Here is a 26,717-nt window from a genome sequence, read left to right as displayed (position 1 = left end):
ACTACGCCGAGTTCTCGCTCTTTACCGATCATCCACGCAAGATCAAGCAAGTCGAGCAACGCTTCAACAAGACCAAGATGAAGCCTTGGTTCTGCTCTGACGGTGAAAAGAGAACAGTGGTTGCGTCGGCACCAAAATAAATGTTATAATTAATGTAGTGACTTATATTTAACTTGTGAGGTTCGCAGCCGTCGATTTTGTAACTTATTATTGTAATGGAATCCAAATGTATGCCTTTACATTTATTATACAAGGAACCGAATCTACTACTATCCGTAATTGCCTCTGTAATCACGGCAGTTTTACGTACTGAGTTAAGTAGTGGGTAATTTTGCTGTTGATTTAATAAAAGCACTTTGTTAGCAACGAAGTAGGGGATACACATACTACAATTAGTCGACGTGTGTGGGAATGTAGGTTGTCGACAAAAATAGACAAATAGTCTTGCCCATATATATACACACTCTCTTTTTGAAATGTCTGACCACCAAACATATAAATAAAACTAGTCAAATTTGATGTAAGAAAAAGGTGGCGCTTTGCTCGAGCTTTCACTTCAGCTTTCATTTCATTAACTAACTTGTTTGAAGCGCCACATTTCCAACTTATACACATTTGTTTAGAGCAAGTTTTGAAAAGGTTTGAAACCAAATCAGCAAAAATTACTGAAACAAAAGTTGTAGAGAATTATTAAACCTACAACTTTGATTCTTGGATATTTTGTAGTCCAGTGGAAGAATTTGGATGAAAATGCGTTAGAAGTTCATGGTTTAGAATGAATGTTGGTACATTAACTGAGGCGTGCGCCACACTGTAAACGCCTCAGTTAATATTAACAGAGACGTTCACTGTTAAACGACCGCCTCAGTTAATCGTTGCCTATAAAGCGCCTAGGCATTTCAAATCCGCCATCCCCTTCGTTCCTCCTCCCGAAGGGCTGCCGCGCCGCCGCACCACTGTCCCTCCGCCGCCGCGCTCCAAGCCCTCCTTCTGAGCCGCGCAGCACCACCGCCTCCGCCTCCGTCTCCGAGCCGCCCGGAAGCGTCGCCGCGCGACGTCCCTCCGCCACCCAAACCCTAGCCCCGCCGCTCGCCAGAACCCTAGCCGCCGCCGTCCGCCCGCTCGAGTCCCTCCGCCGCCGAACACCGCTCGAGCTCCCTCCGCCGCAGAACGCCGCTCGACGTCCCTCCGCCACCGCGCTCGATGACCCTCCTCTGTTGGCCGCGCCGGCCCCGGCCCTCCGCCTCCGAGCCGCTCGCGAGGCCCGAAAGCGCTGCTGCCGTGCTCCAGGACCGGCCGTCCGCCGCCGCGCTCGCCGCCCGAGTCGGCGTGTCGCCGCCTCCGTCGTTTCCGGCCTCCTCTGCTTCGCCCACAAGGTGCACCGCCGCCTCCCGTGCCCCTCACCTTCTTTCCCCCCGCCGCCGGCGTAGGAGCTCGCCGGAATTTTGGCTGGACCGAGCTCCCCACGGCGGGACCTAGGAGAATGGTTTGAATTTGTGTTCTAAAACACACAAACCAATAACCATATGCACAAACATGCTTCTAGATTTGTGGGGTTTTCGATTTCCTTTGGGCATGTTGCATTCCTGTGAATTCAATTTAATTCCTGCTGTTAACTAGAGGAGGAAGAAGAAGCCATATATTTGCTAGCTGCATTGTTGGCCGTCAATTATCACAGTAGCATAAAAATTAAATTAGCATGTTTGCACTTACAGATGTGTTGTGGTAATTTGCAAGGTCTAGAACTCTAGATAACACAAAAGTCTGCATTGTGTAGTTAATTAGTCGAACCTGAGGGGGGAAAATGATGATTGGTGATGTCAAACTTCAAATTTGAAGAGAATAATTACAAGAGGCAATGATGCTTTCCTTCCAATATGTGCTTGCTAGATAGGTGATTATTAATCTAAAAAAAAGGTGTTAATTTAGATCTCATGTAGAAGACAAGATATGTTAATCATTATGTGCTGAGACTAGCAAGCACTAGATGAGCACCTGGTGTTAATTTTAATCCATAGTTAGCTATAATTTTTGTAGAATTTATTGTGCAGTTTTGCTATATGTTCATTGATACACCTAATTATCTAAATAAATTAATCAAGGCATGAAAATAAATTATTTTAGGATGGCCATTATACTTTCCAGTGTTCTTATGATATGTGTGACATATTGGTTATACTGGTTTTGGGTATAAGCATGTTTACCACATAAGTTAATAACTATTTTCTCATCTTAATGAAATCTGGATAGATTTAAGAGTTGTATAAATTACACCTTGATAATGATGTTTGCCATTAAACTTATCTTTGACAAAGTTGTAGATAGCTTGTGTATCGAGCTGCTGTTAAAATTTGGTGGCCACTGGCCCAATAGATTGTGAGTTATGTCTGTTCAAAGTTAGGATCAGAAATCTGTTGCTCTCAGTTTTTCCAAAACAGATTCTGTACCTTTGCATTTTTGACTTAGTAAACTTGTGAATCTTGCTGTGATGCTTAAAGATGAATTGTAGACAATTTCGTAAGCTTTCCAGAAAGTCATGAACCAACTCATTTGGAGTTCTGTAGCTCTAGTTATGATTTTTGCAAATAGATCATATGCTGCTGTCCAAACTGCAGTGCTAAGCTAATTGCTTTAGTTACACTTGAGAAGGAAATTGTGAAAGTGACTACAAATATTATGACACATACTGTAATCTGCAGATAGAATAAAATAATAAAAATGCACGTCTTTTTTGCTTTGCACTTTAATGCTTTACCAGATTTCCCATGAAATGGCACTTGACAGTAAAGTGCCTCTTTGTAATCAAAAGCATAATTGATGTATTTGTTTGCTTCAGTTCCGAACATTATATATATTGAATTTTTACTCGAACTTGAGTTGGTACTAGGAAAGCCATAGTACTACTACTTGTTTACTGAAAATTGAATCACAAATCACTCGACGCACCATGCCAATCGAGTGGATGACTCTCTGTTATGTTCTTGTCAAGTTTGCAGTCCTAATTTACAAACACAATGCACTAAAATGTTAATGCTTAGCTCCATAGAAAAAAAAAGCGTACTATCTAAGTCAAAGTAGCCAGGCTTTCATGACTGCCGAGCCTACTGAAGACTGGCTTGAGCCGAGTCCTTTTGAGAGTGATGACAAAGGCTCGTCATCAGACCAGAGCAACTCATACGAGGATGAGGTTTCAATCACACCACCTCCGGAGAAGAAACGCCGTACGAAGGAAGAAAAGGAGGAACAAAAAGATCCGACCTATGCTCTGCAGGTTGATGATTCTTCAACTTCATCACGAAATTCTGGCACCCCACCACGGAAACAAGCAGACCGCGTAAGTAACTAACTAATACAACATTAGCATATGATGATGAGCTTCTCGCTTAAGTATGAAACTAATGTGACCGAGTTCTTGTCCTCGACAGGTGCCGGTGGTACCTTTGTGTTTGGAGTTCTTTGAGGAGGTGGGAGAACAGGAGGGGCATGGATCCGGTCCCACCCCGAGCACAACAGCTAAAACGGAATCTGCCATTAGTGGCAAGAAGAGGGGGCAACATGGGAGGCACAAGGTTCACAAAAAGGTGCATGCCATACACAGGATAGGGCCACATGGAGAGCCCTTGGAGCCAGAAAGTGTCATCGGCCCGTTTAGCAACCAGTGCTCCTGTATAGTCAGGGAGCACGTGCCGATCACTTATTCGGATTGGAGGAAAGTGCCGGATGACCTGAAGGGTGCCGTGTGGGGAGAGGTGAAGAGGCGGTTCAAGTACCCAGAGGACCAGTTTGATGAAGATGTGTGCAAGCGCCATGCTTTGTTTATTGCAGGCAAAGCGCTTCGCAACTTGAGGTCAACCCTCAATAAGAAATATGTGCATAAAGGCAAAACACCCTATGCAGACTACAACTTCATCAAGCGCCACGTCTGGGAAGAGATTGTTGAAAAGATGACGACCGACAAATCAAAGGCCAAGAGTAAGAAGTTCTTCGACCAAGCAAAGATGAATGAGCTACCCCATCACCTGGGCCCGACTGGGTACGTTGCTAAGAGGAAGAAGTGGCGGCAGGAGGAAAGTGAGGCAGCTGCATCCGGCCAGGAGAATCCATTGCTAGGCATCGACAAGAGGGGACGTGACTACTTCAATGCTCGTCGGCCGAAGAGGCTAAAGGAGGGCAGGACCAAGTACAACGAGCCAAAGACAGAGGCGGCAGAGAAGGCTTTGATCGCGGTCTATGCCGCCAAGGAACGCGGGGACTTCAAACCTCATAGGGAGCATGACTTGCTGACGGAGGCCCTGGGAAACCCCGAGCACCGCGGCCGCATTCGAGGCGTATCCTCGAGGATGAGCTGGAAGAATGTGGACTCATGGAAATCTGATGCTGTGTCTTATCACCCAAGGCAAAGATATAAGGAAGGGCTCATCCAGCAGGGCAGAGACGAGGCAATGAAAGAAATGACCATGGGGACAATACAAGAGACATTTACGAGCACAGACCCCAAGAACATTTACGAGCACAGACCCCAAGATTGTGGAGCTAAGGATTTAGATGTTTCGCGAGGCTGGCGTGCTGACACAACAAGATCAAGCGCAGATGTCGCCGGGTACCTCATAATGCCAAAGGTACCCAGCTGATGAGATCACAGAATAAACACTTGCCTCGCTCTAGGTGCCCTGGGGCAGGACAGGAAAGAAAAAGACTGTGGCACAGGGCTATTTACATCTGCCCGACCCTGAAGCCAGATACCACGGGAAGCCTATCCCTCAAGAATATGCTGTGGTGTACTTGGGGTGGATGTCCGACGACTTCGATAGTGATGAACTTGACTTTCCCCCTGAAGAGGGATACACGACCATCGCCGGTGCTCGCGTGCTATGGAACAAGGCAGATATTGTCTTAGAAGAGAAGAAGCCGGCATCAAAGCCCTCGGAACCGCAGTCGTCTCCACCGGGTGGCCCAAGTGACGACGACGATGGCAGTGGTGGCGATGGCCCATCTAGCAGTCCTGGACGTAGCCCGCCTTCCGACATGAGCAACCAACAAGGAGGCACAGGGGGTGCACCGGGCAATTAAACACCGCCTCCAACCGATCAAATGGGCACCGGGCAATGTCCTCCTGCGCCCAAAAAGCCTACCGACGAAGCTGACGACAAACCGGCCCACCTCACTACAGAGGAATGGGCCGCGTCCCGCATAGCCGAAGACTTCACGTATACAACAATGTTCGATCGGTAAATATTCTAATGGCAACCAAACATAGTCAATAGAGATGATGCTAACAGACTTTTTCCACTCCTTGTCTTATCTTAATTACAGTCTGCCAACACCGCCGTCAATTTGGGGCCTTGGTGAAGATTGCCTCGTTAACTTTGAGAATGGCAAGTTCATGTTGCCTTTGGGCAAGCTTGTCGAGGAGGAATGGCCGGATCGGAGGTTCCATCTTTGGTATATGCATGCATCAAAGTTAGGAATGAAAGAATTCGTTGTGAAGGCCCCCAAGGAGTACTTCCATTTGGAAGAGGATTGTGATTTTGTTGTTGAATTCCATGACATGCATAGGATGTTGCGGCGCAAGGATCTCGACGTTGCACAAGTCACCCTTTTTGCCTTGTAAGTGATTACACCCCTACATCGCTAAAGGCATGCTCAGTACGATCAAACTAACAATGTCATGATGACGATTTGTGCTTGCAGGATGTAATCATATGTAGCAAGTGAACTAGAGGACAATACTATCTACCTATCTCCTATGCATATAACCCAAAGGGCCATCATTGGGCATGATGTATTAGACACACACCCTATGCTAGTGAATTTGGATCTGATCTAGCAAATGGAGGTTCGGATTAGAATGAAACACGAGATCATGTGGAGAAAAGGATAATACATCTTAAAAGCCATGAAGAAGATCGAAGAACATGGGTGTATCCTTGCCGCGCACCAATTCGGGTAAGTTCAAACAATACTTGCAATAGCTATTGTGTTCCGCTTTTCTTGTTTCAGGATTTGAGATCCATCTTGTTTCATTTGTGTAGCTTGGGTGTCATGGGCCACTGGATTGTATTCATGATCTATCCTCAGGATGGAAAGGCTGTCATATTCGACTCCTTGCGCGAAACTAACAAAAAGGGGTACAAGGATTTCGAATACTGTCTGCGATAGTAAGTGACGACAAATTCTTTTATGCACTCAATGTAGATATCAAAATTGTTGCTAACACCTGTGGTTTGTATACAGCGCTTATAGGAAATACGTAGAGGACCCCGAATCCTATGATCGGAGGTTCGAGAAAAAGAAGCAGAAGTATGGCACAAAATTGCGCATTAGGCGACAATTCTCGGTACGTATGAAGAATCATATGTGGTACTTTATCATGTATGATATAAGTATACTAATGACTATGTGTTACATGCATGTAGTGCGCCAAGCAACCTGAAGGGTCAGTTCTGTGTGGATACTATGCTTGTGACTACCTCAGGTGTTGCGTAGAGTACAGCCGCAGCTGGCGACAACTCAAAAAAATCTACTGAGATATTGGAGAAGGCAAAAGGTGGACAAGACAATCATCAAATATACAATATCTAACATTTGTAAGATTGTTACCGACGAATGTTGTTCTGTTGACGGGAAAGTCTTTAATCACGAGAGCGAGCTCGCAATGGAGCCGAAGTACAAGAGTCTACGCAACTGGAGAACCGAGCTCAAAATGAAAGACTACAAGTTACCAGATCTCTTTTGATTTTTGTAAACTTGTGTTATGAGTGAACTATGAACTCTGTGAATGTAATATGAACTTTGTGGCATGCATGCATCAATCGTGGATATTCATATGAATGGATGTAATTGAACTGTGTTATTATTTCATATGAATGGATGTTTTCATCCTTTGTACGCATGTCTACTGATTTGATTTTGGGATGTGTTTAAAATTCAAATTATGTATTTCTTTCTGATTCTTATCACAAATGAAATAAGTTTTTTTCTAAAATTTGTGAAAACATTATTAGAGGTGGTCAGCATAAACCGAACGCCTCTATAAATGCGCATTAACAAAGGTGGTCAGCATAAACCCTCTATAAATGCACATTAACAGAGGTGGTCATCATAACGTGAACGCCTCTGTAAATTATCATTAACAGAGGCGTTTCCTGTAACCCAACCGCCTCTGTTAAATGGCATTAACAGAGGTGTTTGTGTAACCGCCTCAGTAAATGATCGATTAACACTGACGGCAGGTCTGAGGCGTTTGCTTTGCACGCCTCAGTTAAGTTTATTGTAGTAGTGGTAGCTAAGCGAACCAGATGGAGAGTCTGTTGGATGAAGTTTTTTTGCATTTTTTTTAAATTTTTACCTAGCCAAATAGATTTAGCTAGGTTGTTGGAGTTACTCTGCCTTATCAAATGCTTCAATGCGCATTTGTGGACCACATGACAGCACAAATTGATTAGAAAACAAAAACTGCACCCCCCTGCCTCTCTCTCTCTCTCTCTCTACACCTCTTCCTTGCACAGAATGTTGTTTCCTTCCTTCAATTCAGCTGCCCCTCCTCCACTCACATTTCCAAAAAAGGGTCAGGACCTGTCCTTTCAGATGGCAGATTTCACCACGAAGCACCTATACAAGAGAGTTATGCTTAGGTCAATATTGAAAATCTGACACTTTTATTGAATTAGTGAAGATTCCTTGAATTTAGAAATGGATATCTGTGACAGACATTAAGTACCTCCATAGTTCAATATAATTAAATTGTAAACGTACTACATATGTAGATGCTTACATATACGCAGGCACAAATGTCCCTACGAACATACGCACTGAAAGATTAGTCTGGGCGATCTTGATATTGAAGAAGTTACCATAGACCCTCGTTGTTAATAGGCTTGTCCCCAACTACTGAAAGAATAGAAGTGTCCATGCTAAGTTAAAACTTTAATTTGGTGGAGATGTTCCACAACAAGGAACATATATAAACCGAACTATGCTAAATTGTCCTATAAAAATGCAATTCTTTGAACTACTTCTGCAAGTGAATATACAGAATCTTAGAAAATGTGTAGACAGCATAGATTTAACTGAAATTGTCTAGACTAGTCACATGGATTCAATGTTGCTGAATTATTGAGAATAATACTTTTGTAATATAGTAGTTTGTAAAAAGTATCATGTTCATGAATAAATTAGCAGTTGATTGTGGGTATTGAAGACCATGTCATTGCCCCAAACGTCACCTTCCATATATTTTGTTTTACAATGTCCAATCAGAGATCCTAGGCAGCAAAAGTCTTAAACACTATAAAGTATAAATGTTGTTTAGAAATGTTCTACCATTAATTGGTATACCTCTGATCCGTCCATAAATTCCGTGACATTAATTTATTGACAAAGTATAAGCAGATGTTACAATAGACCACAATTTTATTTCTTCACGAGTACTTAATCTCATTAATAGTCTTGGTAGCCTTCCATTTCAAACAAGTACTCGGGCAATCAAAATTGTCCACCGGATTTTTTTTAATACAAAGGGTGCATGCATGTATTCCTATCCAACCTAAAATATCTTGATAGTTATAAGAAAACTCTTGGACATATGAAAAGTGAAATGATTATGTGGCATTGGGGAAGGAGTTCCATTCATAATTATACTGATGTGATGAATTAATATATCGAGTCTCTTTTTTTTTTCAAAATGATAGATGATGCAAATCAAAGATAAAGTTTACGACATGGATAGGATAAGGGCCATGTTGGAGCAGCTCATAGGATTCGTTATGAAGGAGATTTTGGGTCCTAGAGGCGAGTTCTACCATGACGGCCACATCAATAGGCTATCCGCATCAACGTCGTGAGGGGCTAGTACTTGCATTACAAATGTGACTTGTAATATTGTAAATATTTGTAAACGTGACATCACGTTATTGTACATTTATAAATATTATTATAGCTAAATAACTTAATTACATGATTGCCCGTGACTTTTAGTTACTTTCATACATCATTTTAACTTGAACGCGACTGATGGACGAATAGGAGTATAGAACTCAAGTGTGCGTCGGAATTCTAAAAGAATAAACAGTAAATATTAAATGAAATAAAATAGGATATGGGAAAAAGGGGGAAAACCCTTTGGTGCTGGTTGGAAAGACCAACCGGTACAAAAGGGGCGGCCTGCTTGTGTCAGCATGGAGGTCCCTTTTGGCACTGGTTGGTCTTTCCAGCCGGTACTAAGGGGGGCCTTAAGCACCGGGTGAAATACCCGGTGTCTGAGGCTACCATATTTGGTTTCACTTCCCTAGTACATGTTGAAAACCAGGACCAAAGTTGGTTTCCAACCGGTACTAAGGAACTGTTCTCTAGTAGTGTGTATAGTTAACCTACTTAACAGTGAAGGCACATGACAGTCTTTGCTTAGAAAAAAAAATATTTGAGCTCAAAATCTCTACCACAAGTCCAAGCTAAACCGAACGACACTCATTTTTAGAGAGGGTTAATGAAGATTAAAGAAGAGTTATTGGCATGTGGATCCTTTGAGATTGAAGATGGGAAACAACGAGATTTTGGGAGGTCACTTGGGTGGGCCAATGGCCACTCATATATCAGTATCCATGACTTATAACATAGCTTGCCAACCACAGGCATCAGTAGTGAGTATGTTAAGTTCAGAAGCCCTAAATATTTCATTTAGAAGGACATTGCTGGATGAAAAACTCCAAGAATTGCTTGACTTAGTAGCAAAGACAACCAACATCAATTTAGATGAAGGGAGAGATCACGACGAGTGGAATTTACATAAATACAAGATCTTTACTGTTAGATCTATGTACCTACACAAGATAAGACAACATGCTCCCTATGGCCACGAATTGATTTGGAAACATATTACCATGCTGTCATATGGATGATTTTGTTATTTTATTTCTGGTAGTTCTAGCACATTTTCTAACCATGAAACTTTCACCATGATCTAATATTTGTACCAAGAGGCTATGGTAAAAGTTTGGGATATGATGCATGATAAGTTACAAATCAAATAAATATGCATGTTACAAGATGAATATATAGCTTACAAATTTTAATGATGGACATTAGGGTTGATAATTTTTCTAAGGCTTACTCACTACTAGAAATTTCTTATAGAGATATTTCTTAGAATTATATAGTGAATTATAGAGAATTATAGAACTAGAATTATAAAGAATTATAGAGAATATTTGTTATAGATATATTTCTTAGAATTATATAGTGAATTATTGAGAATTATAGAACTAGAATTATAGAGAATATTTGTTATAGATATATTTCTTAGAATTATATAGTGAATTATTGAGAATTATAGAACTAGAATTATAGAGAATATTTGTTATAGATATATTTCTTAGAATTATATAGTGAATTATAGAGAATTATAGAACTAGAATTATAGAGAACTATAGAGAATATTTCTTATAGAGATATTTCTTAGAATTCAATTATGGATATTCTTAGAATTGAATTATGGATATAGTTTTTCCTTTAATTACTTTTTCTTTACATGTGTATTGCTATGTCAATTATGAGATGTAAATATCTATGTCCTTATTCAATGTAAATGTCAATTATGTAATTCTGAATTCTTAATTCAAATGTGTCAATTATGAGATGTGCATGTCCTTATATAGTGAATTTTTGTACTTTCATTTCAACTAACTCACGTAAACACGCGCAAACTCTCGCAGTCTCCTTCGATCGCACACCCGACCTCTTGCTTCTTCTCTCACACCCGACTTCTCGCTATCTCCTCTCACACACTCAGTCTCTCGCTCTCTCCCTGCTACAAAACACTTGCACCTCTCGTTGTCTCCTTGTCACCGACGCTCACTCTCTCGCTCACACACACACGCACACACACACACTTTTTCTCTCTCTCTCACACACACTCACTCACTCACTCACACACACACACACACACACTCTCTCTCTCTCCCACTAACACACACAGACACACACACACACTCTCTCTCTCTCTCACACACACACACTCTCTCTCTCTCTCTCTCTCTCTCTCTTTCTCTGTCCCTCTAACATACACACACACTCTCTCTCAAACACGCATATTTGTACAAAGAATTGAATTCTCCTACTTCATTTAAGAATGGACACATACTCTAACACATTTTTACGGTTTCAGTTAAGGATGGACCCCTTCGGTGATGACGAGGTCGCCGAGCAATACATGTTGGATGCAATAAACGAAGATACGAGGGCCAACACCACCCAGCCAAATCGCTGAAGAAGATGCTCAGATAGCTGATTCATTCCTGAATATGTCTGGAGATGCCGATGAAGAAGATGATGACTTTGCGCCGCCGCCCAATCAACAACAGCATGTTCCAGTACGAATCTTAAAACTATATGCATGGTGACTTCGGTAGATTAGTTTTGCAATTAACATATCTTTTCTGTAATTTAGTCGACCTCCGCATCGACTTCGTTGAGCCAGTCAAAAGGGAGACGCCGGCCAACCAAGAAAATGGAGGGAAGACGGGTCGTCACAGAAGTGGACGCAGAGGGCTGTTCAAGTGCTCCAGAGGCTGCTAGCACAAAATTTGTCAACCAATGTGGGGTTATTGTTCGGGCAAAAATTTCGAGCACCACAAAACTATGGAAAACGAGCAAACCCGAAGAACAGCAACACGCCGTGCCTGCACATCAGAAGGAAATGCTATGGGCAGAACTCAAGGATATGTTCACTCTTCCTGAAGGAGTTGACCAAGAACTTGTGAAGAAATGTGCCTTGAAAAAGATGGCTCTTGCCTTTGCAACTTTCAAGAAGAAGTTGTACATCAATTGCATCAAGAAGGATAAGGAGACGAACTGGGACGATCTTCCTCAGGTTAAACCATACTGGGAGGAGTTCAAACAATACAAACTATCAGAGGAAGCCCAAGAAAAATATGAACAGGCTAAGGTGAATGCAGCAAATAAGAAGTACAGCCACCACCTTGGGGCTGGCGGGTACAAGAAGTCAATAAAAAAATGGCAGAAGATGGAGCAGGACCTTATAGATAGAGGCATCAGGCCGACGACTTGGGCTTGGCCGGATAGATCCAAGTGGTGGTTATTTGCTAATGGCGTGACACTAAACCAGTTGGATGGAAATTTGGTCGTGCCCGAGCATATGCAAGTAGTGTCCTGCGATCTAGTCGCTGCAACAGATGAGACCCAACAAGGAACATTCCAGCCTCAAAGGGAGAATTATGAGGTGACAAGGGCATTTAAGAATCCGAAACACCCTAGACGAGCCCGCGGCATCGGCGTGGTCCCATGGAAAGTTGCTTGGGCCGGAGATTCCTCTTACAAGACTCACCGAAAGAGCAAAGCCGAATAGGAAGAGAAACTTCGTGCCATGCAAGAAGAGATGACAAGGAAGGTTGCGTCCTTGGAATCTCAGATGGACGCCAGGGTCAATAAGGCAGTGCAGCTTGCTCTGAGCCAAAGGGGCACTGCTGGGTCGCACCCGGATGTTGTGATAAGCCCGGTCTCTCAGCGACGCAGCAGCTGTGCATCCACAGCGGCGCCCGACGTACAAGCGGAACAGCAACCCCAGATTGAGCCAACGACGGTAGATGACCAGAGGTATCCAGTGGACGATGTCACCATGCCGACACCGTGCGAGCTTCATGTGCGAGCATGAAATATATCCATTCATGTCGCATACGGGCCAGCCCTGCCCCTGAATCCTCCTACTACAATTCATGGAAGACCGATACGCCCTGGCTACACATCCGTCACAGTCGAGCAGATAGTTGGAAACAATGAGGATCTTGAGCTCGACTTCGTTGGAGGGGATGGAGAGAAGACATTGGGAGACGCACTGCACGGGGTCATTCTATGGCGCAAGGCCGACATCAAACTTACTGCAAGCACAACGGCTCCCGTGCAGACCGATCGCCCGTCTTCGCGGTCTCCCTCACCGCCGTCCCCACAACTACCTCCTTCACCACCGTCTCCGCCGGCGCAAAGGGCCACGAGTACTCCAACTCCTCCTGACCCAGAAAAAGGAAAGAAAAAGACAGCATCCCTCCCAGCGGCTGGACCCTCAAAGAAGAAGCAGAAAATGGTCGAAAGAAAATTAACCTACGAGAAAACTACTGAGGAGTTGGAAGAGGAGACTGCTCGATATATAAAAGAACAATTGAAGCCTAAAGTCCCCCCGCCGAGGGAAAAGATACCTCTAGAACTAGGGAAAAAGCTTCTCACAAACCTAGACAACCCACCAAAACCGAAAAGCTAACCCTCGGACTATGATCATACTCTGACAAAAGCACACAAGGTGAGAAATCTGAAGAAAAAAATGTGGCAAGACCATTCCTCAGCTTGGCACACAACAAAAAGGACTCGAGCCCCTCCGGGTGCCAGGGTTGCCACTCCTACACCCGATGGACATACAACTCCAGGCGGACCTACAGGCCGCGATATTTCTTTCTGAAACTGGATTAACGCTAGAGGAGGCAATGGGGCAAGTGGAAGCGGAAATCCCTGTCGCTCCCATTTTTACTCCATTCCAGCATAGAAAACCTTTTGTCACTGAGGAAGAGGAGAAAAGTCTAGGCACGCAGATGTTCAATTTGCATAGATGGTAGCAGTGAATGTCGAATGACCAAGGGAAAATGTTTAGAGTCAAGTATCGTGACCATGATTTCTTCCGCGGGGAGGAGGACTTCTGGGTGTACTTCGAAAATTTATATCACATTTACCATCGACAAGCCCTCGACGCCTCTATCATCACCATTTGGGTTTTGTAAGTATCACTTACCTCTACATTAATACTGTTTGTTAACAAGAACATAATTATATGTGTGCATTATAAAATTTCTATTGTATCATTTAGACAGGAGACCCAAAGAAGCCGAAAACATGGATGGCACCATCAGATCGGCTTCATGTCTCCTTTGCTAGTCAACCAGAAAGTGCTCAACGAAAATTACAAGGAAACGTGCCAAAACATGTACGATTCGTTGACTAGGCAAAATTACAAATCCTATATATTCATACCATACAACTTTGGGTAAGCCTTAGTCGACTCAATCCTCTGTTATATTACTAAATAAATACTAAGTCGTCTAATGCATGTATGTATATATCCTATCTATATCCGCAGTTATCATTGGATTTTACTCATACTTTCCGTAGAGACCGGCAATCTTATAGTCTTTGACTCAATGAGAAATCCAACGTCTGCAATCCAACATATCCTAGACCCCTTGAACAGGTAAGTTCAGTTTGCACAATCAAATCTTTTTTCTTTAATAACAATTCCTGAATATCAAACTTAACTTTGAGCGCAGGGTTTGGAAAAAAATTGTGAAAAATAACAAAGGACGTGGTCAATGGTGGCCCGAACTGAACGTTAACATGGATTATCCGGTATGTTGATTCATAAAGATTTGTCTAGTTAAGTATATAATCCCAAATTGTTCTAACTTGAGTAATTTATTTGTTTCTCATTAAGTGTGCGAGACAACAACAAGGAACTGATTGGTGCGGGTACTACGTATGCGACTACTTGCACATCATGACTCCATGCGGGAAGGCTACTGATGAAGACACGACAGTACGTCCAAACCGGTCACTAGTATATTTTCATAATTGTACTAACGCACATGATGTTAATCCTTTTTTTCTAAATGATAGATGTCTCAAATGGGGGATGAATGTTAATCTACTGATCGGATCAACGCCGTGTGCAAGCAACTCGCCGGATTCATTTTGAATGAAATCTTGGATCCTAGAGGCGAGTTCTACCACGACGGTCACATCCATAGAGGACTTCCATTGACCTCCTGAGGGGACCAGTAGTTGGACTACAAACATGACTTGTACATTTGTAAATATTTTTAAACATTATGTCTTGATGTTTGTAAATTTGTAAATATATTAGTTCATCTAATTAGCTTAATTATATGCTCACATTTCACTTTTAGATAGTTTCAAATATTCTCTGAAAACAAACACGAACGACCAATGAACGCATAGTACTATAGAGCTTGAGTGTGTTTGGCAATTATAAAAGAATAAACAGTAATAAATATAACAAACAAAACTAGATTTGGGGAAAAAGGGAAAAGGTCATTGGTACCGGTTAGAAAGACCAACCGGTACCAAAGGGGCTGCCACCTTGCGTCAGCGTGGCAGCCTCTTTGGTACCGGTTGGTGTTTCCAACCGGTACCAATGGAAGCCTAAGGCACCAGTTGAAAAACCCGGTGTCTTATGGCGAGGTCATTGTTCGCGGTTGCGGGGCACCGGTTCGGAAACCGGTTCTTTTGGCCCTTCTCAGCCGGTGCTGAAGGCTTGTTTTCTAGTATCTTACAAAAATCTTTTCATTTGGGATGCAACTGCTGCAATTTTGTTATGACAACCAGCGAACTTCTGGTTGTAATAGACAAGTTGAAAGGTCCCATTATATTTAGACTAGTACTTTGCGCGCGCCCTCATCTTTTTCCCAAAAAGATAACCAAATTCAAGGAGTATTCATTTATAAGAGACCGGTAAATCTGCATCATTTTTTTGTTTTTATTGGAAATTTATATGACTATGAAGGTACATATATGCATACTCCCTCCATGTAGGAAAAGAATATTGTTTTGGACTAGATTTGGGTAAAACATTGGGAATATAAATCGTGAATAACTTTTAAGTTATTGAATCTGGAAACGTGAAAGCCTTATGAATAGATGTCTTAAAAACACTTTCATAAAAATATACATATATCACTTTTCAACAAATATTTTTATAAAAATAAGTGGTCAAAGTTATGCTTTGGAGATCGTTTCGCTATCCTAAACGTCTTTATTTCCTTTCCTATTTGGAGGGAGTACATTTCAGCTGATATTTATGAAATAGGAACCAGAATAAGTTTAGTGCTTAACTTTGGTAGAGTTAATTTTGTTAATATTCTAGAATTTGACATGATTCAGCTTCTGTTTTGGGGCAACAAATAGTGGAAGCAGATTGCTCCTTGAGCTGAATGGTAAGAAGCGTACTTTGCTCTGCAGAAACTTTCTGGCAGTATTTGAATCGAAAATTTTCTTTCCTGCATTCCAAGCCTTGTAAACCATTTCAGGGTAGTATTATGCAAAGGGCAAAGGGTAATAGCAATTGCAGTATAAAGGAGTTTTGCTCTCTTAAACTAAAAAATCCTCGCAGGCTTGGTACAGACAACCAAAGTAGAGTATTCCATCTTGTTGTTAGTGAAATCAGGGTGACCAATAACCTCTACTCCCTCCGTATTGGTATAAAAAGTCGTTTTGGACATATTTTGGGTCAAACATTGGGAATATAAATCATCAATAACTTTAAAATTAGTGAGTTTGCAAATGTGAAAATTATATGAATAGATTTGTCTTGAAAAATACTTTCATAAAAGTATACACATCTCACTTTTCTATAAATATCTTTATAATAACAAGGTGTCAAAGTTATGTTTTGGAGACCGTGTCGTTGTCCTCAACGACTTCTTTTACCGGCACGAAGGGAGTATAAGAAAATGTGAAGGAGATGGGCCATTTGGTTCCTAAATGTCATTTGTTGGGTAGGGCCCTTGTAGTTATTTTAGTAATATAATGATAATATCATTAGCTTTACAAAGTCATATCTCTAGACATGAGGGGTGAAACAATTTCTGAAAAATCATGGATAGTAAATAACCATCCATTATTAGCAGCTCCTTAAATCTGTAATATAAATTAGGGAGAAGCGCTGAGAATCAATGCCAAAAAACTAAAGGGAGCAAATAAAAACTTAAGTTTTGTAGTCTGAAATAGCACTGAGATTTGTTACTAATTATGATTAATACCACAAACAAATAACTGTAGGAGGAGCTGTTTAGCTAGTTAGGTTTGGCTAGCAAGGGGGCAATTTGGCGAGCCGGATGGCTTGGCGAGTAGGATAGCTAGTCTGTTGGGGAGCTATTTTGGTGTTGAGTAGCTAAAATTTGGTTAGTCTCTTGGAGATGCCCTTATGTTGATTTCCAATTACATGTAAGTGCACAAGATTGCGTCCAGGACTTCTGGTCAACAAGTACGGCAACCGGATGTTATCCAACATTTTAGCAGTATACAATTTATTTTTGAATGTCCTTTCGGAAATGGAAAATTACTATGCTCATCAATTGATGGTGTCCGTCCCCACAAACAACAACAAACTCATCATTAACTAGCCAAAGTAATTTCAGGGATACTCACATATAATTGTCTTAGGGTGGATACCCTGAAATTATAAGGAGTATATTTGCTACAAATAGATATCTAGGATCCATACAATATATTCTCCCTGAATTATCACATATCTCACAAATTGTGTGCAAGTATGTAACATCCACCATATCCACAAGATGGGCCAATCTGTATCCCAAGTTATAAACCCTTCGATTAAATGCATCAGCAATTTTCACATCAGCAAGCTGATCCCGATAAATAACCGACTACACATTTTGAGGTATTAATTTACTAAAAAGGAGATCTTTGATACAAATAGAGACTGATGGACCAATACTTATTTATATTTTCTACATTAATGGTAGCATACCTTGCACAATGTATTGGAGTATCCATATATAGATATCCCAACCGTATCCAACAAAGTTCTTAAAGGCACAGAAGTTGGTGGGGCTCTTGCTTTCCTATTCCTATATATAGGAGCACATATGCTAGCGATTTGGACAGATAGGATCAATGCCATAACCAATCAGCACCATGTTAGCGGGGAAAATGGCATTTCTTTTCCTACTAGTGTGTGCGATAATTTCACTAGATCCAGTAGCTGCTGACGGGTCATGTACCAAAGAACAGAAGGAAAACTTTGTACTCCAATGCACAAATTTCATCAAGAAAAATGGACCCTTTGAAAGCCCACCATATTTTGACAAGTGTTGTGTGACTGTAAGAGCAGTTAATCGGGACATGGGATGCATTTATGGTCTACTTTCATGTGAACAGAAGGAATACGATAAAGATAAGATCCTGATACTCAGTATTCTCTGCAGCTGACAATAATGAGCCTCCCCCTCCTCATCAGGTTGGAATGGGTTGATAGTATACCTACCTTTCATGCTAACGTAAAATTCTATATTCTACGTATAGTGCTGGTGAATGAACAGATATATTTATCCTTATAATATCACTTATCCTTCAAATGTCCTCTGCCAGGTCATGATGCGAACATGAAGGCTGTGATCCCTGACAGGGTATGACGATACATAGAGAGTTTGAATAAACCTTCGGGTTCACAAAATTGATTAATCTGTAATAGTTTGAATCATTGAATGTACTCTGTTAAGAGAGAAGTTTGTTATCTATATCTTTGTGCCATCTTATTTCCCTTTGACCATTTTGTTTATCTATGACAGTCCGCCCGCATTAGGCGTTTCTCTTTAGAGACAAATGACAACCTTTAATAAACATAAACCATTGAAGTAATACTAATCATGGAGGGATGAACACAATAAAACTTACGGACACACACATCTACATTTGTGGTCATTCCCAGAAACGTACCCTATCACCTCCGGTTGAACTCAAACCAGCGTTGATAGACTTTTAGCACCGCGCGGTCATGAACTGGTGGTGAAAGGTCGTATCACTACCCGTATCACACTAGGTTTTCAAAACAAAACTGAATGCATAACTATATGTGTAGCAGGATAAGTTCCATACATATGGCGACATCATAATGGAGTAATGAGTAACAATGTCACAAATAAAATTTTTGCAACTACTAAAAGTCTATCTGACATACAAGTGAAAACGACGGGCTCCACACTTAGTATGTAGGCCTAGAACTCAACAACATCTTCACAAAACTTTACATCAACTTTCTCTTTTGAGCAACATTGATTTTATAAGAGTGAGTACACTTATGATTGGTACTCAGCAAGTATATTACGGAATAAATGGAATGCAAGGCTTAAAAAAGGATAAAGGGTGGCTGAATAAAGTGGTAAGCACTTTAGTAAATAGTAATGAATAGTTGAACATTAATAACTTATTTAATAAGCCATGATTGAATATTGTCCACATTTATGAAATAAAGATCATTGAGTAAACAAATAAGCTTGGAACAAATAAATTGCTGAATTAAACTCAGAATTGATTTAATTAAGTCATCTCAGGTTGCAGGCCACTCTTGACCGTGAGCACGTCTGATATATCAGTTTTACACTATGCAGACATTATACACTTTACCCACAAGTCGTGTTTCCCTTTATGCCAGGGGTTTGCAAGGCTCTTAAACACTTTGAAGGTGAGTGGCAGGTAGGTCCACTCCGAAAACATACAAAAGACTCCCCAATAAGTCAGTATCCCGTTACGGTCTTAGCAGCTGCGTGAGTGAACCTCTCCCAAGGCATGACAAAAACTAAACAAAAGAATATATCCTTGGCAGGTAGTGAACCCCTCGATACAGCCCCCTCCCCCACCCCCCAATCGTTGAATCGGCTACACTATTGGAAATTATAGCTTCGGTGACTAATGCTTTCCGTCTTTGTAATGGCTGAATTCATTACAAAGAAACTTCAATGATGAATTTCAGTTCGTTGTAGAATGCATGTCAAGATAGACTTCCCGTGACAAAACATCCAAAAGTGTCATAGAACTGTTTTTTTTTGTGACCAAGAAAATTTCATCATAGAACCATTTTTTTGGTTCTGTTTGCAAAATGTCACAGGATGGCTGGACATGTGGCGAGCAAGCCAAACGCCACATGTTGAAAAGGTACAATTCCACCTGTTGTTTTCAGATTTATACACATGTCATTATATCATCATTATTCTGTTTGACCACTTGTCATTTCCTGATTCGGCCACGTGCTTTCATGTTTGGTCACGTTTCATTTTCCTGTTGGTCCACATGTTGTCTCTAGGCTTTGTCATGTGTCATTATCTTCTATGGCCATGTGTCCTTTCCTAGTTCAGCCAAGTGCCTTTGTCCTATTAGGCCACGTCTCCTTTCCAGGTTCATCCACGTCTCTTTTTTTGGTGTGCCCACGTGTCATTTTCGTGTTAGCCCACGCATTGTATCTAGGTTCGACAATGCAGCATTTTCCTATCGGCACACACACTACTACAGATTATCTCATCGCAAACGCCCCATCACCGCCGGTTTCAAATGAACCGGCGGTGATAGTCTATCACCGCCGGTTTCAAAGGGATAAAGGACGTCATTATCTAGGTCCTGCGTGCTACACTCTTAGTAAGGAAGAGAAGCAAAGTATGTTCGACTATTTAAACAGTATCAAGGTCCCATCAGGCTACTCTTCGAATATAAAGAGGCTACTGAACTTGAAAGAGAAGAAATTCGCACACGTAAAGTCCCATGACTGTCACGTGTTGATGACACAATTGATTCCAGTTGCACTTAGAGGTATTCTACCAGCTAATGTTCGAGTAACAATCATAAAGCTATGCGCCTTTCTCAACACAATTTCTCAGAAGACAATCGATCCATCGAGTTTAAGCAGGCTACAAGAGGATGTTGTCCAAAGTTTAGTCAGTCTTGAAATGATATTTCCTCCATCATTCTTCAATATTATGACGCATCTTCTAGTTCACCTGGTCAAAGAGATTAGTATTCTCGGTCCTGTTTTCCTTCATAATATGTTCCCTTTTGAAAGATACTTTGCAGTTCTAAAGAAATACGTTCGTAATCGGGCTCGTCCAGAAGGAAGCATTGCGAAGGGTTATGTCACAGAGGAGGTCATTGAGTTTTGTGTTGACTATGTGGAAGAACTCTGCCCAATTGGGATTCCAGTATCACATCATGAGGGGCGGCTGATTGGAAAGGGCACACTTGGAAGAAAATCAGTCAATGCCACAGATCATGCCACGTTGAGCAAAGCACATCTCACGGTTCTGCAACAATCAGCCTTGGTGGCTCTATACATGGAGGAGCACATGCAAATTGTGTGAAGCATATACCCTTTGAAGTCTGAGACATGGATTACAAAACATCATAACGATACATTCGCCACCTGGTTGCAGAACAAAGTCATTGCTAACGATCAAATTCATGAGCAGCTAGCTTGGCTGGCCAGGGGTCCGGCAAATTCAATCTTGATGTACCAAGGATATGAAATTAATGGTTACACATTTTATACAAGAGCCCAAGATAACAAGAGCACCAATCAAAATAGTGGTGTCCGTATAGATGCCACCGACTCTAGTGGCCAAATGAACTCATATTTTGGTTACATTGAAGAGATCTGGGAACTCGACTATGGGCCGTTGAAAATACCTCTATTTCGTTGTCAATGGGTTAAACTCACAGGAAAAGGTGTCGATATCGACGAGTACGTAATGACAACGGTCGACCTCAAAGAGCTTGGATATCGAGACGAACTATTCGTCCTAGCTAAAGATGACACTCAAGTTATCAATGTGCAGGACATGTCTAGCAAACCGAGAAAGGACAAGTCCAAGAATAAATCAAGATTTGTAGGTGCCGGAGATGAGCCAAAGCGCCATATTGTTCTGGCAGGAAAAAGGAAAATTATGGGAGTCGACGATGTCACAGATGAAGAAGAATACAATAAGGTTGAATATATGACTCCGTTCGCAGTGGAGGTTGACACAAGTTTTCTTTTAGCCAGAGAGGAGGCTCCGTACGCACGTCATGATCATAATGAAGGGACGATTGTAAAGTCAACCATCATTAATATTCCCTTAGTTGAATGATTATGTCTTGTAATATTTCCCATGAACATGATATTAATGATTATCTATGATTGTTATGGCAATTATCAGATTTATTATGCAATTATCCACTTTATTGTGCATTTAAATCATTTATTATGCAATTATTAGATTTATTATGCATTTAAATTATTTATTATGCAACTAAAAGAATTATTATGCATTTAAATGATTTATTATGCAATTATCTGATTTATTATGCATTTAAATGATTTATTATGCAATTATTTGATTTATTTTGTATTTAAATGATTTATTATGCACTGAAATGATTTATTATGCAATTAGCTAATTTATTATGCATTGAAATGATTTATTATGTAATTAAATGTATTATTATGCAATTATTTGATTTATTATGCATTTAAATGATTTATTATGCAATTATCTGATTTATTATGAATTTAAATGATTTATTATGAAATTATCTAATTTATTGTGCATTTAAATGATTTATTATGCACTGAAAAGAATTATTATGTAATTAAAAGAATTATTATGCAATTATTATGCATTTAAATGATTTATTTTGCAAATATCTGATTTATTATGAATTTAAATGATTTATTATGTAATCAAAAGAATTATTATGCAATTATCTGATTTATTATGTATTTAAATAATTTATTGTGCATTTAAAAGATGTATTATGCAATTTTCAGTAAAACCTATTGGCGCCGGTTGACATTTTCAACCGGTGCCAATGTCTTTGGACAAAAGAAAATGGGTGAACTGGAGTCGAATCCGGGCCGCGGCAAATAAATATCTTTGGCTTTCCATTGAGCTATGTTGTGATTTCAAGTTTCAAGGCGGCAAAACATCTAAAGTACTTCTGAAAAGAGCCTAAGTCACCGGTTTTCTGATTCCAACCGGTGCCTTAGGCCCTTTTCATTTCCCGCCTGTTGAGGCTTTTGGCACCAGGTGATATCTCCACCCGGTGCCTATGGCTCTCCATTGGCACCGGGTGGTCTTCCAACCGGTGCCTTAGGACCTTTTTGGCACCGGGTGGTGTTTTCACTCGGTGCCAAATGCTCAATAGTATAAAAAGTGTGACATGTTCTCTCTTCTTCATCACTTCTCCCTTCCACTGCCGGCCCTCTCGACGCCCCGATCGTCGACGCAGCCGTCGCCCCCTACGACGATCGTCCACCGCCGCCGCCCGATCGTCCATCGCCACGCATCCTCGACGCCGCCGCCGCCCACTCCTCCACCGAAGCGCCTCCTCCTCGACGCCCCCGCGCGGCCGCGCCCATACAGGTGCGCTGCCGCCCCTCCACCTCAACGCCGCCGCCCTCTCCGCCTGGAATGACGCGCCCCGGCCGCATTCGACGACCTCGCGCCTCCTCCTCAACGGCGCTGAACCCGCCCTGCACCGCCGCCCCTTCGCCGCCATCTGCCTCGATGCCGCCGCCCCCTACACTGCGCGCGGCCTCGTCGTCGCCGTGAGATCGTCCCCTGCGCGACACCACCGCCAAGACCCTCGATGCCGACGCTGCCAAGTCATCCCGAGCCACCGGAGCAGCTTCGCCGTCAACTCCGCCGCCGGTGCGCCGCCGCCCGACATCGAGCCACCGTTCCTATCCTCCCCGACCTCAACCCCGAGCTCCAGAAGGTGCGCTTGGAGTCCCTCTTGCGCATCCCCTACCCAGAACACACCGCCGAGGCCTATCCTCGCTGGAACATCGCTGGCAAGGGAAGCTTTGCTCGAGCTCCGGTGACCAAGGGCATATCTGCAAATAAAAAGGACCCAAGTGTTAGATCTAGGGGCTGAAATGTAAAGATTTCAAGAAACTTTCTAAATTCAAACCTGCGAACTTGTAAAATCGATATCAAATGGAGGAAAAATCAGAAAAATGCAAACTCAAATGTTTTGGACTCTCTGAAAAGATTCTACAACTTTGTATATATCCACTTTGGCTGAAATCGAATAGTTTTAATTGTATGTTAAATGAAGCAATAAATAAGGGATAAATGTTCTAGGAGTTCTACATGTGAACTATAACTGATTTTTGGATATGTTATGCTCCATGCCAAGAATAGCTTTGTGCAAAATTTGGAACACCAATGGACAGCTCTAGCTAGATGAAAACCCACACCTTATTAGATCTAGTCATAAACTTAAGGATTTATTTCTGGTTGATCTGCTCCAGTGCTGTGAATGAAACTTTTTCCATGCTCTTATAGCACTAAAAGAACACCAATGCAAAAGTTTGAAAACATATTGAACATTGTGACTATATATTCCATTAAATCTTGATTAGATGCCATTTAATTAGTATAAATAGTTCCTCTAGTAGGGAAAAGCTAAGTTTTATTCTAGTGCTTGCTTTTAGTGATATTAGCCTGCCGAAAAGTTGGAGCATCAGATAATGGTTAGAACTAGAGGTACTAAACTACCAAGCTGTCATATGGATGATTTTGTTATTTTATTTCTGGTAGTTCTACCACATTTCTAACCATGAAACTTTCACCATGATCTAATATTTGTACCAAGAGGCTATGGTAAAAGTTTGGGATATGATGCATGATAAGTTACAAATCAAATAAATATGCATGTTACAAGATGAATATATAGCTTACAAATTTTAATGATGGACATTAGGGTTGATAATTTTTCTAAGGCTTACTCACTACTAGAAATTTCTTATAGAGATATTTCTTAGAATTATATAGTGAATTATAGAACTAGAATTATAAAGAATTATAGAGAATATTTGTTATAGATATATTTCTTAGAATTATATAGTGAATTATTGAGAATTATAGAACTAGAATTATAGAGAATATTTGTTATAGATATATTTCTTAGAATTATATAGTGAATTATAGAGAATTATAGAACTAGAATTATAGAGAACTATAGAGAATATTTCTTATAGAGATATTTCTTAGAATTCAATTATGGATATTCTTAGAATTGAATTATGGATATAGTTTTCCTTTAATTACTTTTTCTTTACATGTGTATTGCTATGTCAATTATGAGATGTAAATATCTATGTCCTTATTCAATGTAAATGTCAATTATGTAATTCTGAATTCTTAATTCAAATGTGTCAATTATGAGATGTGCATGTCCTTATATAGTGAATTTTTGTACTTTCATTTCAACTAACTCACGCAAACACGCGCAAACTCTCGCAGTCTCCTTCGATCGCACACCCGACCTCTTGCTTCTTCCCTCACACCCGACTTCTCGCTATCTCCTCTCACACACTCGGTCTCTCGCTCTCTCCCTGCTACAAAACACTTGCACCTCTCGTTGTCTCCTTGTCACCGACGCTCACTCTCTCGCTCACACACACGCACACACACACACACTTTTTCTCTCTCACACACACACACTCACTCACTCACTAACACACACACACACACTCCCTCTCTCTCTCCCACTAACACACACAGACACACACACACACACTCTCTCTCTCTCTTTCTCTGTCCCTCTAACATACACACACACTCTCTCTCAAACACGCATATTTGTACAAAGAATTGAATTCTCCTACTTCATTTAAGAATGGACACATACTCTAACACATTTTTACGGTTTCAGTTCAGGATGGACCCCTTCGGTGATGACGAGGTCGCCGAGCAATACATGTTGGATGCAATAAACGAAGATACGAGGGCCAACACCACCTAGCCAAATCGCAGAAGCAGATGCTCAGATAGCTGATTCATTCCTGAATATGTCTGGAGATGCCGATGAAGAAGATGATAACTTTGCGCCGCCGCCCAATCAACAACAGCATGTTCCAGTACGAATCTTAAAACTATATGCATGGTGACTTCGGTAGATTAGTTTTGCAATTAACATATCTTTTCTGTAATTTAGTCGACCTCCGCATTGACTTCGTTGAGCCAGTCAAAAGGGAGACGCCGGCCAACCAAGAAAATGGAGGGAAGACAGGTCGTCACAGAAGTGGACGCAGAGGGCTGTCCAAGTGCTCCAGAGGCTGCTAGCACAAAATTTGTCAACCAATGTGGGGTTATTGTTCGGGCAAGAATTCCGATCACCACAAGACTATGGAAAACGAGCAAAACCGAAGAACAGCAACACGCCGTGCCTGCACATCAGAAGGAAATGCTATGGGCAGAACTCAAGGATATGTTCACTCTTCCAGAAGGAGTTGACCAAGAACTTGTGAAGAAATGTGCCTTGAAAAAGATGGCCCTTGCCTTTGCAACTTTCAAGAAGAAGTTGTACATCAATTGCATCAAGAAGGATAAGGAGACAAACTGGGACGATCTTCCTCATATTAAACCATACTGGGAGGAGTTCAAACAATACAAACTATCAGAGAAAGCCCAAGAAAAATACAAACAGGCTAAGGTGAATGCAGCAAATAAGAAGTACAGCCACCACCTTGGGGCTGCCGGGTACAAGAAGTCAATAAAAAAATGGCAGAAGATGGAGCAGGACCTTATGGATAGAGGCATCAGGCCGACGACTTGGGATTGGCCGGATAGATCCAAGTGGTGGTTATTTGCTAATGGCGTGACACTAAACTAGTTGGATGGAAATTTGGTCGTGCCCGAGCATATGCAAGTAGTGTCCCGCGATCTAGTCGCTGCAATAGATGAGACCCAACAAGGAACATTCTAGCCTCAAAGGGAGAATGATGAGCTGACAAGGGCATTTAAGAATCCGAAACACCCTAGACGAGCCCGCGGCATCGGCGTGGTCCCATGGAAAGTTGCTTGGGCCGGAGATTCCTCTTACAAGACTCACCGAAAGAGCAAAGCCGAACAGGAAGAGAAACTTCGTGCCATGCAAGAAGAGATGACAATGAAGGTTGCATCCTTGGAATCTCAGATGGACGCCAGGGTCAATAAGGCAGTGCAGCTTGCTCTGAGCCAAAGGGGCACTGCTGGGTTGCACCCGGATGTTGTGATAAGCCCGGTCTCTCAGTGACGCAGCAGCTGTGAATCCACAGCGGCGCCCGACGTACAAGCGGAACAGCAACCCCAGATTGAGCCAACGGCGGTAGATGA

At 41.5% G+C, this 26,717-nt stretch overlaps 1 protein-coding gene across 1 annotated transcript; it reads left to right on the top strand.

The window, feature by feature from the left end:
- Positions 1-1,372: 1,372 nt before the first annotated feature.
- On the top strand, positions 1,373-6,861 carry LOC120686142. The gene is made up of 6 exons (XM_039968311.1): positions 1,373-3,334; positions 3,426-5,607; positions 5,692-5,946; positions 6,033-6,158; positions 6,235-6,337; positions 6,417-6,861. The coding sequence occupies exons 1-2, from the start codon at positions 3,089-3,091 to the stop codon at positions 4,629-4,631; spliced, it is 1,452 nt and encodes a 483-aa protein (XP_039824245.1). The 5' UTR covers positions 1,373-3,088; the 3' UTR covers positions 4,632-5,607; positions 5,692-5,946; positions 6,033-6,158; positions 6,235-6,337; positions 6,417-6,861.
- Positions 6,862-26,717: the final 19,856 nt, after the last annotated feature.

Source organism: Panicum virgatum, chromosome 8N (assembly GCF_016808335.1).
Source record: "Panicum virgatum strain AP13 chromosome 8N, P.virgatum_v5, whole genome shotgun sequence".
Lineage (NCBI taxonomy): Eukaryota > Viridiplantae > Streptophyta > Magnoliopsida > Poales > Poaceae > Panicum > Panicum virgatum.
This window is presented reverse-complemented; position numbering and strand designations above follow the sequence as displayed.

Bases quoted from the DNA above. Each gene is read 5' to 3' on its own strand.
- LOC120686142 (XM_039968311.1), top strand. From the start codon at position 3,089: ATGACTGCCGAGCCTACTGAAGACTGGCTTGAGCCGAGTCCTTTTGAG. The intron at 3,335-3,425 runs GTAAGTAACTAA...TGTCCTCGACAG, and splicing joins CACGGAAACAAGCAGACCGC to GTGCCGGTGGTACCTTTGTG.